A 14,126-nucleotide genomic window follows, 5' to 3' on the forward strand; every position below is an offset into this window, starting at 1 on the left:
GTATTGCCTACATCCACCACTGCACTCACTATTATTAATTCATTTTAAAATTCCAAATAATTGCTTATATTGGAGGGTACAATGTAATGTGTTAATCAGTGTAAATACTGTACAAAGGTTCAATAAAGCTGTATCATCTCACCAGCTCATTTTTTAGTAAGTATCATAAGTCTATTCTTTAAATCAAAACATTTAAAACAATAAAACCCAATAGTAATTTTTGACAAAAATCATACTTCCACAATAATCTATAACTCCTTTGCCTGCACTTTGGAACTCCTTAAAGCTCTTGAAACCCAGTATTTTCCTGTTAATTAAAAGGTCTGGATTTTATTCAGGGGCGGTGGCCCACACTTGTAATCCCAGCACTTAGGGAGGCAGAGGCAGGTGGATCTCTGTGATTTCCAGGCCGGTCTGGTCTATCAAGTGAGTCCAGGACAGTCAGGCTACACAGAGAAACCCTGATTCTAACTCCCTCCCCCCACCAAAAAAGTTCTGGATTTAGGCCTTCATTTTAAAAAATAAATACATATTCATATATATATATGTGGCCAGTCCTAAAAAGACATATGAGCAACATAAACAGTCTCAGTATGTTGTATTCATCTATTTATCATCTATCTATCTATCTATCTATCTATCTATCTATCTATCTATGACAATAATAATTTATAAAAAGGAGACCTATCATTGGGTCAGGCAATGACATGGGAGTGGGTGGAGGGAAAGGATAAAATGATATGAATATAGCACAAAATTTTTGTTTTAAGGAACTTATTTGACAATAAGTTCAGTAGTTAACTGAACAGAATGAGGCTGTACACTAATTTTTTGTTTACTCATATGAACTATCTTACGTTCTGCTGTAAAATATTGACATTTTATTATGTTGTGTTTTTCCTAACCCTTCTGGGATGTTTCAGAATCTATCTTATAGTATTTAAATTTATATAAATCCACCAGACCACACTAGACCTTGCCTGGTGTTGGATTGCTTCACAATACCTAGAGAACCCTATTTCTAATCTCTGAGGCTATGTTCCTGGTTCCAAGCTTTTCTACTGCCGTCTTGATTAACGGCTACACAAATAGCCCCAAAAGCGTATCATGACGTCAGTGGAAGAAATAAATGTGCCTCACGAAAACACTGAAAGTCAATATTATCACTTTAACAGGCAATGAATGATCCTTTGTTTCAGAAAGAATATCTCAGTCTTTCAAAATGTATCTTTTATTTTAGTCACTGGACATTGGGCAGTTGAGGATCAGAATTAAGTTACTGTGTGAGCATTCTCTCTCATATAAATGTGTATATCAATCACATATATATTTCATACACATATATCATATGTATGTAATTTGGCGGGTGCACATCTTGGGCAGTATAGAATTTCTCACATTGTGGGCAGCAACCACACATAACTATTGAGAAAAAGTAATTGGAGGTCTTATGCTGGCTCAGGTTCAGCAATAAATCCACCATTACACTTTGGAAATGAGACACACCCCAGCTATCTCTTTCTTATGGTCTTTGTCCTTTGCCCTTCTAGATCATATGTAGAGAGCTCAAGGTAATTGAATAAGACAGGTCTATCTCTATAGACTAGAGATGGTGAAAGTGCTAAAACCTATGGTGGGATATTTCAGACTTGGCCAAGACGAATAAGTAAAATGCAGACCAAAATGCCGACACCGTTCTTTCACGATAAACGGAAGAGACTCAAAATCATCACTTTCAAAGTGCTTTTCTTTGGGACTGCAGTTAGTAGAATTAATGACTAAAACGATAAGCGAAACCCCATATAAGTCGGGTGTGGCTCAGAGTTTTGGGAGCCAGCTGCTCCTGCGCAGGTCCTAGACTCCTCCCCTTCGAGGGCTAGCCACCTCCCTTATTCCCGCTACTTCCGGCCTCTACCAAAGCGCTTGCGCCATTTGACAGGCTTCTCCCGCATTAGAACATTGCTTCTCTGGGACCGCCTCCCGCCACCATCGCTGCCCCGCCCACGTTTTACCGGCCAGACCCGAAATCTCGCGAGGGTAGGTGCGCGTCGGTATTTTGCGGACTAGTAGCTTTCCCAGCAACTGTAATTGCTGCTGCGGGAGAAATTGGAGCTGTTGTCGCCGGCACGCCCGCTGCTTCCTCTCCTGGACTGAGAAGAGCCACAGCCTCTTCTCTAGCGCTTTTCATACACCTAGCACCCGGGACACCAGCAACAGTCCCAGACCCACTGCAGCCACCTCAGGCAGTCGCTTTGCAGGTCATCCCCTTAGCCCAGCAACTGAGGGTGGTCCCCTGTCCCTAACCGACTTTTCACTCCACGTCATCTGTGCCCTCCTTAGCGTCGCCCGGGATCCACCTCTCCACACTCTAACTGACAAGAAGGAGACGCTGAGAATCACCGCTTATCCAGGAGAAGCCAGCCCCCTCACCCGCGGGTGTGTCCTATAAATGGCGTCGGAAAGCGACACGGAGGAATTCTATGATGCCCCTGAAGATGTGCACCTGGGGGACGGCTATTCTGTAGGGTAAGTAACAGAAGTCCGGGCCCAGAACTCGGACACCCCAGTCTCTTGCTTCTCCCTATCCTCCCTCTACTCCTTTCCCAAATCCCGCTGTGTCCGTCACCGCTGTTATTAGTCCCACTTGGACATCTCATAACCAAGACTTGGGACTTCTTAGAGCAGGATGAGTTGGAGAGGGAATCCTCCTCCACCCTTTTCCCTAGTGAAGGGCCCAGGGACTCCTTCGGAAGCCCTCACTTGTCTTAGCCAGCCATTGGGTGGATGACATTTGTGTCGGAGAGACGAAGACTTGATTTGGGGGTTGAGAGCTTACCTTTCCAACATCTGTTTTAGCCCTCAGTGACCAAAAGGAGAGGTAGCAGGAGAAATTGAACTTCCTTGGCGCTCTCTCTCTCTCTCTCTCTCTCTCTCTCTCTTTAACCTCTAGGTTACCTATTCATTTCCAAAGCGGCTTTTCACCTTTTCTTTTACATAAAAAAGAAGCAGGGAGAAGGCAGATACTTATTTAAGAGAAGTCCTCCAGCCAGCCAATGTGTTCGGCATCAACTGTGTTTTACTGAAATAGCACTTTACTGTGCGCCAGAGGAAATTGTAGACAGGATCCTTACCATTAGAGAGGGTGATGTGGTTTGACTCGGCAGCGGGACATAAATGTACACAGCCGAGTACAGATGTATAAACAAGTGCTGAGTAATGTGGTCCTTGGAAGGAGAGCCCAGCTTTGTGCCCTTTATTTAATTTTGCAAAAATGTTTTACTGGTGATTAATATGGGTAGCTCTGAGTAGGAAGTTCATTAGTTGGAAAGCTTCTTGGACCATGATTTAGACTTACCTATTTCACTTGTCCACTTTTCAGAGTTAAGATAGCGCATAAAGTAATTTCACAAACTCTTCCCCTGACATGTCTGCAAACTAGAAGCAGTGAAATATATTCCCAAACTATAAGATCTTAAAAATTAATTGGTAAAATGTGTATGTTAGCATATGATTCTTGGAGTTGAAGTCTCTTTAGTTTTTATAGTTACCCCATGAAAGAAATACTCTGATAGAATTTAACTTATAAGTACATTTTAGAAGTCCTGAAAAATTCTGCTATATATAAAATGCACTCTATACCCAAAAAGTTACAGCAACAAGATCAGAAAGAAATGTATGTCGGTAGATTAGTAATGTGTGTGTTTCCAGGGACCTGTTTGTCACTATTGTGAGATTTTGGGATGATAATGATATACCTTGGGATAGCCTGAATGTCCTTGAATTTCAGTATATGATTCAAGTTCATAATGGTGTAGAACAGGGTAGAAAATGCATTTAGATTTCCAAACGTAATGGATTCTCTTGAAATAAAGTTTCTTTGTGGCTGGCTGTCCCTTCAAAGTAATGAACTGTCAGCTCAGTTTAAGTGAGAGAATAAAACATTTAGTAAGCGTTTATCTTTTTTGTTTTTTCTTTTTTTAGTTGGGAAGGAGAAATAATCAATTTTCACTACTAGCAATTCAGAGCCATGTGGATATTGTTCTTTCTCACTGAATAAAGTAAGTTTAATGTAGACAGGACAGTTATTTCAGAACCTCTGTGAAACTGCTAAGTTCAATACCTGTCACACAAAACGTATTCAAATGTGAATTCTTCCCTTCCGTTCTTGGGATTTCATGTGTTAACTTTATACAGAGATTACTTTGGGAGGAAGTATGCAGAACTAAGAACTGTTTTACTTATCTGAATCCAATGAGTCATTATGATAGAATTGATAATCACTCACACACACACTCCGGGATGATATAGCTTCTCAAGAACTTTATACTTTGATAGTAATTGAAAAGTTTTCTTTTTTAAAGTCCTTTGGGACCTAGCTTTCTAAATTTAACTGTAGCTTAACCCAAAACTGAGCATGTTGAGAGCTCCATAGATAAAATGACAAGATTTCTTTGGAAGAAAATAGACTTATCTGGAGAATTGGACCTGAAAACAGTAATATTTAGAGGACAGGGAAGGGATGGCATTGTTTATATTTTTCTCTATCCTCTGTGGCAGATTTGTAAAGTACTGTGAGCAGACTTAGCTTGTCAGCTAACAGCTTAAAAAACTCAGTGGTGAGAAATCGTGATTTCTGAAAACAGGTGGCATCACTTGCTAGTCGATCATAAGAAATGTGCTCTGTTCCTTGACATGAACTGAAGTGCAAACTCTGTGCAAACTTAAGAGACTAATTGAGTTAATTTGGCCACTTACAGAAATGATTATTGATGTTTATGTATTTGGGACTACACGGAGCATTTCACCAAATTGTACTAAATTGAGTAGACACTTGAGGCACCTTATGTTTTGTTAATCAGCAGAATCTAAATACACAGTCTGTTTCCTAATATTGATTTATTCCTTACATTTCTTATTTATTTGTTAATCTGTACTTTGAAAGCAATTTAATAAGCAGCCCAGTTTTTAGAATTTGAGTCCAGTGAAGTTATATTTCCACAGTGGCTGATCATCTCCTACCAAATTTGTATTGTGTACCATATTGGTTTCTTTTGATTGGTACTTTCTCCACTTTAACATATAAGATGTTAGAGAAGTGAAATACATTGTTCTAGGAGAAACAACTTGCAAGCAACAGAGCTGGCATTTGAAACCAGCTTACCAAACACTAGTCCAGTGTTTTTTTCTAATACGTCATAACTGTTGTACACTATGTAGAGAAGGGGCTTTCTCCCAATAGATCCCAGAGGAAAATGCTTTTGTACCAACCTTTTAAATTGAATTGAAACGTCTATTTAGTGTCAGCAGCCTAAACCTCTCAGTTCTCTTGGCTACAAATTCCCATTTTCTCTTTCAAGAATCTATATTTTTATTTTATTATGTAGGATTTTTATAATGTCATAGCTGTTATATCTAGAATGGCAATTAGTTAAACTCTTACAAAATGTTAAGAAAACTGTAGCCCAAAGAAAGTAGCTTATCTATGATGCCACAGTGAATTAATAACAGAACTATGTCCCAGATCAGTTTTATAATGTGGTATTCTTTCTGTTCTGCTGCTTAATATAACAGGAAAGGCAGGAAGAACTTTAGTATAGTAGAAAAGAGTCCCACACTGTGAGTCATCTAGTTCTTCAACTTTAAATTGAAATTACACTTTGAGAACCCTTTGAAATGTCTGTCAGTAGTGTGTGCTTTTATTGATAAACTTTTGTTCTTGGAGAAATTTATGGGTATGCATATATGTGTGTATATATATATATATATACATGTATGTTTCTGGTGTTGTTTTTGTTGTGCTGACAAATGAATCTAGGGTCTGATGCATGCTAGATATACTCTGCCACTGAGCTTTATTCCCAGATTAATTTTTGTTGTTTAGATTTTATTTTAATGTGTATCTGCTGTTGCCCAGGCTGGCCTGGACATTTGTAGCCCAGGCAGGCCTTAAACATTCTGACCTGCCTCAGCTTCCTGAGTAGCTCTTACAAGCTGGTTCCACCAGGCCTGGCTTACATATTTCCATAACCTTTTATTTTAACAAACATGATGGATTTGATACATGGCTCAGAATCCATAAATTAGAAATCATTTACTGCATAAATTACATATGAGTTGGATGCCTCTTCCAACTGTGAATTTTACCTACATGTTCTAAAGTTTACAACTGAGAACATGTTATAAAAATAAGTGTAATATTTTCAACATTATTTCTTTAGTGACCACCAAAGTGCTAGACTTTCTAGGCCTCAAGGCCTTAAGAAGAAGGATATAAACGCATGCATTTGTGTAACAGGAGTTAACTACACATAATTTGGCTTAGCCTTCCCATTTAACTGAAAGTGAAACCTAGACTCAGAGAAGGAAGTGATACATTACTTAGTAGGTCAAACTAAAATTCAAGTCTTTTGCTTCCTTATGTATGTGATGCTGCCACATTAGAATAGAGAGAATTATAACAGCTTATCTACAAACAGTGACTATGTAGTTTTATTTCACTTTTAGGAGTCTTAAACAGCAATCTACCATATTTAGTCTGGAGTAATGGTAAAGTATGGACTGAATCATGGAAACATAGATAAAAGTATCTGGAAGAATTGTTAGGTCTAGCTGAGCATAGTAACTTACTCACGTGTAATCCTAGCACTCTGGAAGCAGAATGACAAGAGGATCACTTCAAGTTGGAGTGATCATACAAGTTGGAGTATGCCAGCATGGTTTGCATAGTGACTTTGAGGCCAGCCACGACTATATAACAAGGCCCTGTCTCAAAACAATAACAAAGCCAAGCAAACAAACAAACAAAAAAAAAAAAAGAGCAAGACAGATGGCTCTCCATGAATACTTGCTATGCAAACAAGAGGATCTGAGTTTGAGTACAGATCACCCAAATTCAAGCCCTGCATGGCTGTGCTTGCTATAATCTTAGTGTTGGGGTCAGAAGCAGGTGGATTCTAGGAGCTTGTTGGCTAGCCAGCCTAGCCAAAACAGTAACCGTAGGGTTCAGTGAGAGACCCTCTCTCAGAAAAAAAGTTAGAAGTAAAGGAAAATCCCTTGTTAGCCTTTATATGTACATAAACCCATATACACATGTGCTTATATTCTGTACATATAACTATAGAGAAAATTAAAAAAAAATAAACAGAATTGTTATGTCTAAAAACAATCTTAAATCGAATAGCTTCCTTTGTTGAAAACTCAGTTTTCTCCCTTAGGCATCAGAAACATTTCACTCTGAACTGAAAATGTATATTTGTGTGTTGACAGTGACTTATATATAGCTTTGGTTGCCCTCAAACTCTTGATCCTCCTGTCTCAGCATCCTCAGTGTTGGGATTACAGGCCTGATCTATCACACCCACCTCAGCACACATTTTAATTTACAAAATATTAGTGTGTTATACATTCAGGAAAAATAAATCCTTGGAAGTGGATATTTTAGCTAGGCGTAGTCTCTCAAGTACTGACTTCTAATGTCAGTACTTGAGAGACAGAGGCATTGAGGATCAGGAGTTACGGTTCATCTTCAGTTCTATGGTGAGTTTCAGGCCAGCCTTGGCTACATGAGAACCTGTCTTAAAATAACAATGAAGGGGGGGTTAGAGAAATAGCTCAGCAGTTAAGAGCACAAACTGCTCTTCCAGAGGACCTGGGTTCAATTTGCAGCACCCACATGGCAGCTCACAAATGTCTGTAACTCCAAAATCTGACAGCATATGGGCAAAACACCAATGCACATAAAATTTTTTTAAAATAGTAAATTAAAAAAAACCCACAAAAATTGTTGTTTCTGTTTTGGCATTCAATAATAGATTATATTGATTGCTGTTGGCTCCGTGGATTGATAGAAATATATTTATCAATGTAGTTTTAACATACTTGTGTAATATATTGAAGTTGGGAAAAACCTTCTACATACTAATTAGTAAATTCAGGTTCTAAATTTAGTGACCTCCAACTGTCAATTGGTGACTCATGGAGGTAGGACAGTTGGTAGCAATATGGCAATTTGGAGACAATTTGAATCTGTACAAATTCCTTTAAGTTGAAAACTTTATTATTTTATGATATCTTATTTCATAAAATAAGACATAAAACATGATTTTCTAAAAATGTTAAAAACCAGACATGGTTTATACCTGTAATATTAGTGCTTGAGGAAATGGAGACAGTAAGAATCATGAGTTCTAGAACAATTTAGGCCCTATACCAAGAGCTTGTTTCAAAAAGCCAAAGCGAAAACAAAGTAAAATATAAAAAACAAGTAGTTATAGGACAAGGTAATAGGTGGTCTTGTTCTTTATTTTCCAATTGTTTTATTTTTAATTTTTATTGTTGTTGTTCTGTTCATTTGTTTGTTTCTGAGACAAGTTTTTCCTAGGCATAACTGGCCTGGAACTCACATGCAGCCTAAGCTCACTTTAACTCATAGAAATCCTCTTGCCTCTGCCTCCCAAGTACGGAAATTAACACTTGTCACCACTGTTCCTAACTCCATTGATTGTGTACATGTGTATGAAAAAGAAAAAGGAAATGAGAATGCTCTAGTGGGTTCATGTGCTTATGGAGACTAGTGGTTGATGTCAGGTTTCTTGCTCAGCATCTCTTTACCTTCTATTTTGAGACAGGGTTGCTCACTGGACCTCCATTATTGGGCAAGACTAGCTGCTCACAAAGCCCTAATAGGTGATCTCATGTCCCCAGTGCTAGGAATATAGGTACATATCACCCTACCTGTCTTTTTTAAGAAAAGATATATTTATTTTATGTGTATAAAATTGTACTGCGTGTGTTTCTGGTGCTTGTGGTAAGCAGACAAGGCAAGAGATCCCCTGCAACTGAAGTTTTCAATGGTTGTAAGCTGCCTTGTGGGTTTGGGGAACTGAACATGGATTCTCTGAAAGTGCTCTTAACCACTAAGCCATCTCTCCAGCCCCCATTCCTGTCTTTCAAGCCTTCTGGGTATCTGATGTCAGGTCTTCAAGCTTACATGGCAGGCACTTTATAGACTAAGTCCTTTCCTTGTCCCCTCATTGGTAGTCTTACAGAACAGATCATGTAACGCTGTCACAACAACCACTATATTCTATTCAATTTTATTCATTATTATCACTTTGATAAAGTCTGATACCTTTATCAACTGAGGGGATTTTTTTTCTCCTTATATTCCTGCGGCAAATTTGGTAGCTACTTTCTAGGTGTATAGTGGAGATAAGATGAGAAGGGTTAGTAGTTTGAGATCATAGAAATTGTGCTGGAAATGGAAGAGGTGAATGTCAACCCAGGTACCTAATATAGGGACCATATTTTGAGCTACATTCTGTGGCCTGACAGCTGAGATATGTTATAGTCATTTTTGTTACAGGGATACACATATGCAGTGTTAATTAAGTAACCCTTCCTATAAAAGATTAGTACCTAGTTTAAACATTGTTTAAAGTAATTAAATTTGTAACCACTTTATGATAACCTACTGATATTTTGCTTGAATTGATAACCTGTTTCTTTATTCTATTTACAGACATCTAAGTTATTTTTCATGACCTTCCTTCCATCAGTTCTGTTCCCCTCCTGCTTTGGGATATTTTTCAGCTAAACAGCTAAATCCTTAATTGGTTGCTTTCTTATCTTCAAAGTGGAAATCTCTCTTCTCTTATTTCCAGTTAAACAACAATCTTTATATTAGTCTACTCTCATGATTCAAAATTGAAGGAAAAGCAACCAAAATATAATATGGATTTCATATCTTATAGCAACCTTGGTGTTTTTTCCTCTACTCAGTATACAAATTTATCTTAGTTACTATAGCAACCAATCAGTCTACCAGTTATTCTTCTAGCTATTTTGCCTTCTCTCGGATTCTAGGATTTGCTGTATAATTAGGCTCTGGGAATGTGCTTCAAGGCCTCAGCGTTTTATTGCTGGCTGCAGCTGCCTAGCAGTTTACAATTTGTCATTACATCAGGGTTGATTGCTCTCAAGTTCAGTAAACCTTTTTGTCTCCAAACATGTAAAAAAATGTTAACGTACAGAATTAACAACAATAAAAACTCCATGTTCCTTATACTATTTTTCTGTTTCAGTGATAGCCTCTTGAAGACTGAATGCACTGCATCACTACCACTCATGTTTATCTCTTTGTAATGTCAATGAGAATGAATTCCAAGCCCAAAGGTGACCATTGAGAAAGTACATTTAACCAATAGGGTTTTGGATACAGCATCATCACTAAATAGCTGAAGCACCTTGAAAGAAAGCACCTTGATTCACCAACAACTACCAAATAAATAATCTGGCTTTTTAAAAAATAATTTTTTAGGCTGTTGGAAGACTGCTTAGCCTTCAAATTAATTCATACTAATTTGAAAAATGTTTTCTTTCTTTTGTAACCTTTGAATAAGAAAGGAAAAAACTGAATAATTATATGAATATTTAAATTTTTCCTATTCACTTAGTTAATTTTTGTCTTCTATAAATGTCATAACCTATGTGAATAAAATAGCTTTAAAATACACGTTTATCCTTCTGAAATATAAGGAATATTTAGAATATTCAAGTTGTTTCTTTTAATGCATGGTTTTGGTACTAATTGTTAATCCTGCAAGGTGTAGTAATAGTTTCTGAATGTGTATAGCTGTTTGGGCTGAATGCATTTTCGGTGGTTACTCTGTCAATGACAATACCGATATAGATGTTATTTCTATACATAATGACATGCTCCATTTCTTTTTAAAATCAAAGGAATTTTTTTAAAAAAAATCTGATATGTAAAAATATACATGGCTGTGGTATAGTATGATGTTTTGATATGTGTGTATATTGTGTGGTGATTGTCTCTATTTATTATTTCATTATGGTAAAAACATTTAAAATCCTTAACAGCTTAAAAACATTACAGTCACTACTCTGCAATAATACACGAGGATTTCTTGCTTCTGACTAACATAGCATCCATTTATCAGGCATGCCACATTATTCCTTCTTTGTTCTCTAACTTCTGGTAACCATGACTCTACTCCATCTATACGATTTACTAATTTGGCTTCTATATGAATGTGCTAAAGAAGTACTTACCTTTTGTCTGGTTTATTTCACCTAACAAAATGATATCCATTCCCACTTCAGTAGTCATAAATGATAAACTTTAATCCCTTGCTATAACTGAAGAGTAATCTGTTGTGTATCTATACCATGTTTATCACTTCATCAGCTACTAGACACTTATATTTTCATTTCTTGGCTATTGTGAATAGTGCTACAATAAACTTAGAGGTGCAGACACATCTTTTTGGTAGACTGATTTCATTTCTTTTGGCTATCTAATACACAGACACACACACACACACACACACACACATATATACTATATAAGGTTGTTGGATAATATAATAGTTCTGTTTTTAACTTTTAACGAAATTACATGCCGTTTTTCAGTGATAGCCATACTAATTTACATTCCCATCAGTTGGATGCAAGGATTCTTCTTTACTACTGCCCCAGCCATTTGTTATCATTTGTCTTTCTTTTAACTAGCCAATCTTATTAGAGTGAGGAATGCCTCGTTGTTCTGATTTGCATTTCCCTAATGATTAGTGCTATACTAATTCATTTGCCTTTTGGTAGTTTGTATATATTCTTTTGAGAAATTCATTTTAGGAATAATGCCCATTCTGTTTTGGATTACTAAGAATTTTATTTTGGTGTTAATTGATTTATTTATAGATTCTGAGCATTAACATTTTTGTCAGGTGGATAGTTTTCATCTTTTCCTATTTTGCATATTGTCTATTTATTGTTTCCTTTGCTGTGTCGAAGCTTTTTAATCTAATAAAATCCTATTTTTGTTAAAAAAAATGCATTTGTCTACTGTGCTTTTGGACTCCTATCTAGAAAAATCATTGCTTATGCCTCTGTACCTTAAAGTGTTCTCCATATTCTGTGGTCTAGTAATGTCAATTTCCAGTTTTATATTTATGTCTTTAATCTATTTTCAGTTGATTGTTTTGGAATTGGTAAGAGACATGGGTCTAATTTCATTCTTCTAAATTTGGATATGTGATTTCTCCAACTCTATTTATTGTCCTTTCTCCAATTTGTGTTCTTAGCACTTTTGTCAATGACAGTTGAGAATAGCTGTGTGAGATTTCTTCTGGGCTCCTGTCCTGTTCCATTCAGAAGTGTCTTTATGCCAGGGCTGTGCTGTTTTAATTACTGTAGCTTTGTAATTTGTTTTTAAATTAGGCAGAGTGATGCTTCCTGATTTGTTGTTTATGCTCTGGACTCTTGGCTGTTTCAGGGTTGTATGTTTGTGCAGGTGCGCATGCACAGCTACATAGGAACTTATGTTGTACTTGTCAGCAGTATAGCCCAAGATGGCCTCAATCTCAGTGCAGTCATCCTGCCTCACCTCAGCTTCCCAAGCATTGGGATCACAGAAAGGAACCATCACACTTCACTCCTTAGGGACTTTATAATGATTGGTTTTTTCCCTGTTCTATGAAGATCACTGATATTTTAGTAAGGATTACATTGAATATGTAGATCACTTTAATATGGACATTTTAGCAGTATCAATTCTTATAATTCGTGAACAACATGAACACATCTTTAATCAGCAGTGTTTTATAATTTTTATTGTAGAGTTAGTTTGATGCATGTGCGTACACATGTGTGTGTGTATGTTTCTTTGTTGAGACAGGTTCTCATATAGTCCAGGTTGGCAGGAGTACATAGATGAAGATGACCTTGAACTTCTAGCTCTAAAGTGCTGGATTACAGACAAGCCACCATGCTCCATTTGAAGAGCTCTTTCAATTCTGTACTTACTCAATTCTAGGTGGCTTTTGTTGCCATTGCAAATGGAATTGCTTTATTTCTTTTTTAGATAGTTCACTTGAAATATCTAGCAACACAATTGATTATTGTGTATTTATTCATTGGTTTTAAGACAAGGTCTCACATAAGCCAGGCTTGCTTTACATTTCAAATGTAGCTAATGATGGCGAACTTTTGGTCCTCCTGCCTCCCCTTTTCAAGTGCTAGGATTACAGGTATATGCCACCAAACCCATTTACTAGAACTTAACCTTTAATATATTGAATGCACTTTTTTTTAATTCAGTAAACCAAACAACTAGGTGTAACAATGTCCTATAGCTCTTCAAAGAGCAGGGAAATTGCAAGTTCAAGGCCTGTCAAAGGTAGAGATGGAGATCAAGGCCACTAAGAAGCTACATGATACCTGATCTTAACAGAAGGTATTTGCCCAGCATGTGGGAGACTCTAGGTTCCCTAGCTAGAACATTAAGTTTTTATATTTGAATTTATTCTTTTTCCCATATTTGGTGATGACTAATAGACTCAGAAGAAAAATCAACAGTCTTAAGTCTGAAAAATAAGATTACTATCAAAAGTATTTTTTTTAAACATATATGTATTTAGATTGGGGGGCCATGTCAATGTGGGCATACACTATAGCACAGGAGTGGCTATAGTGTATAGCCACTGATCAGAGGACAGCTAACCTTTAGAAGACAATTCTTCCCTCAGTCTCAGGTCATCCAGCCTGGCAACAAGAGCCTTTACACAATGAGCCATCTCACTGGAACCCAGAATAATTTTAAAAATAGGAGCTTTTGACAGGTGCTTTAGAGGCCCAATTTTTGCTTAGAAGTTACTAGTACTTACTTTTCACGACTAGAACTTCATTGATTTTATATGCTATAAAATTATATTTATACTTGATAAAGCGTTTGAAATATGCTGTTTGTTTTACCTTTTAAAATATTTTTTTATTAATTACAGTTTATTCATTTTGTATCCCAGCTATAGCCCCCTCCCAATACCATCCTCCCTCCCTCATCTCCTCCCGTGTCCCTCTCCAAGTCCACTGATAGGGGAGGTCCTCCTCCCCTTTCCTCTGACCCTAGCCTATCAGGTCTCATCATGACTGGCTGCATTGTCTTCCTCTTGGCCTGGTAAGGTTGCACTCCCCCCTCAAGGGGAGGTGATCAAAGAGCCAGCCACTGAGTGCATGTCAGAGACAGCCCATGTTCCCCTTATTAGGGTGCCCACTTGGAGACTGAGCTACCATGGGCTACATCTGTGCAGGGGTTCTAGGGTATCTCC

The 14,126-nt window shown here is 37.3% G+C and overlaps 1 protein-coding gene across 3 annotated transcripts in view; it reads left to right on the top strand.

Annotated features, from left to right (window-relative positions):
• The first annotated feature begins 1,910 nt into the window (after nucleotides 1–1,910).
• Nucleotides 1,911–14,126, top strand: part of Wdr44 (WD repeat domain 44) — a 115,941-nt gene continuing 103,725 nt past the window's right edge. The window contains exons 1-2 of one of the 3 annotated variants that reach the window (XM_060375566.1): nucleotides 1,911–2,037; nucleotides 2,341–2,526. In XM_060375566.1, coding sequence (XP_060231549.1) covers nucleotides 2,450–2,526 — 77 coding nt within the window. In that variant the 5' untranslated portion in view covers nucleotides 1,911–2,037; nucleotides 2,341–2,449. The other 2 variants (XM_060375565.1, XM_060375564.1) reach the window with 2 other exon arrangements.

The sequence above is a fragment of the Meriones unguiculatus genome, chromosome X (assembly GCF_030254825.1).
Source record: "Meriones unguiculatus strain TT.TT164.6M chromosome X, Bangor_MerUng_6.1, whole genome shotgun sequence".
NCBI classification, from domain to species: Eukaryota; Metazoa; Chordata; class Mammalia; order Rodentia; family Muridae; genus Meriones; species Meriones unguiculatus.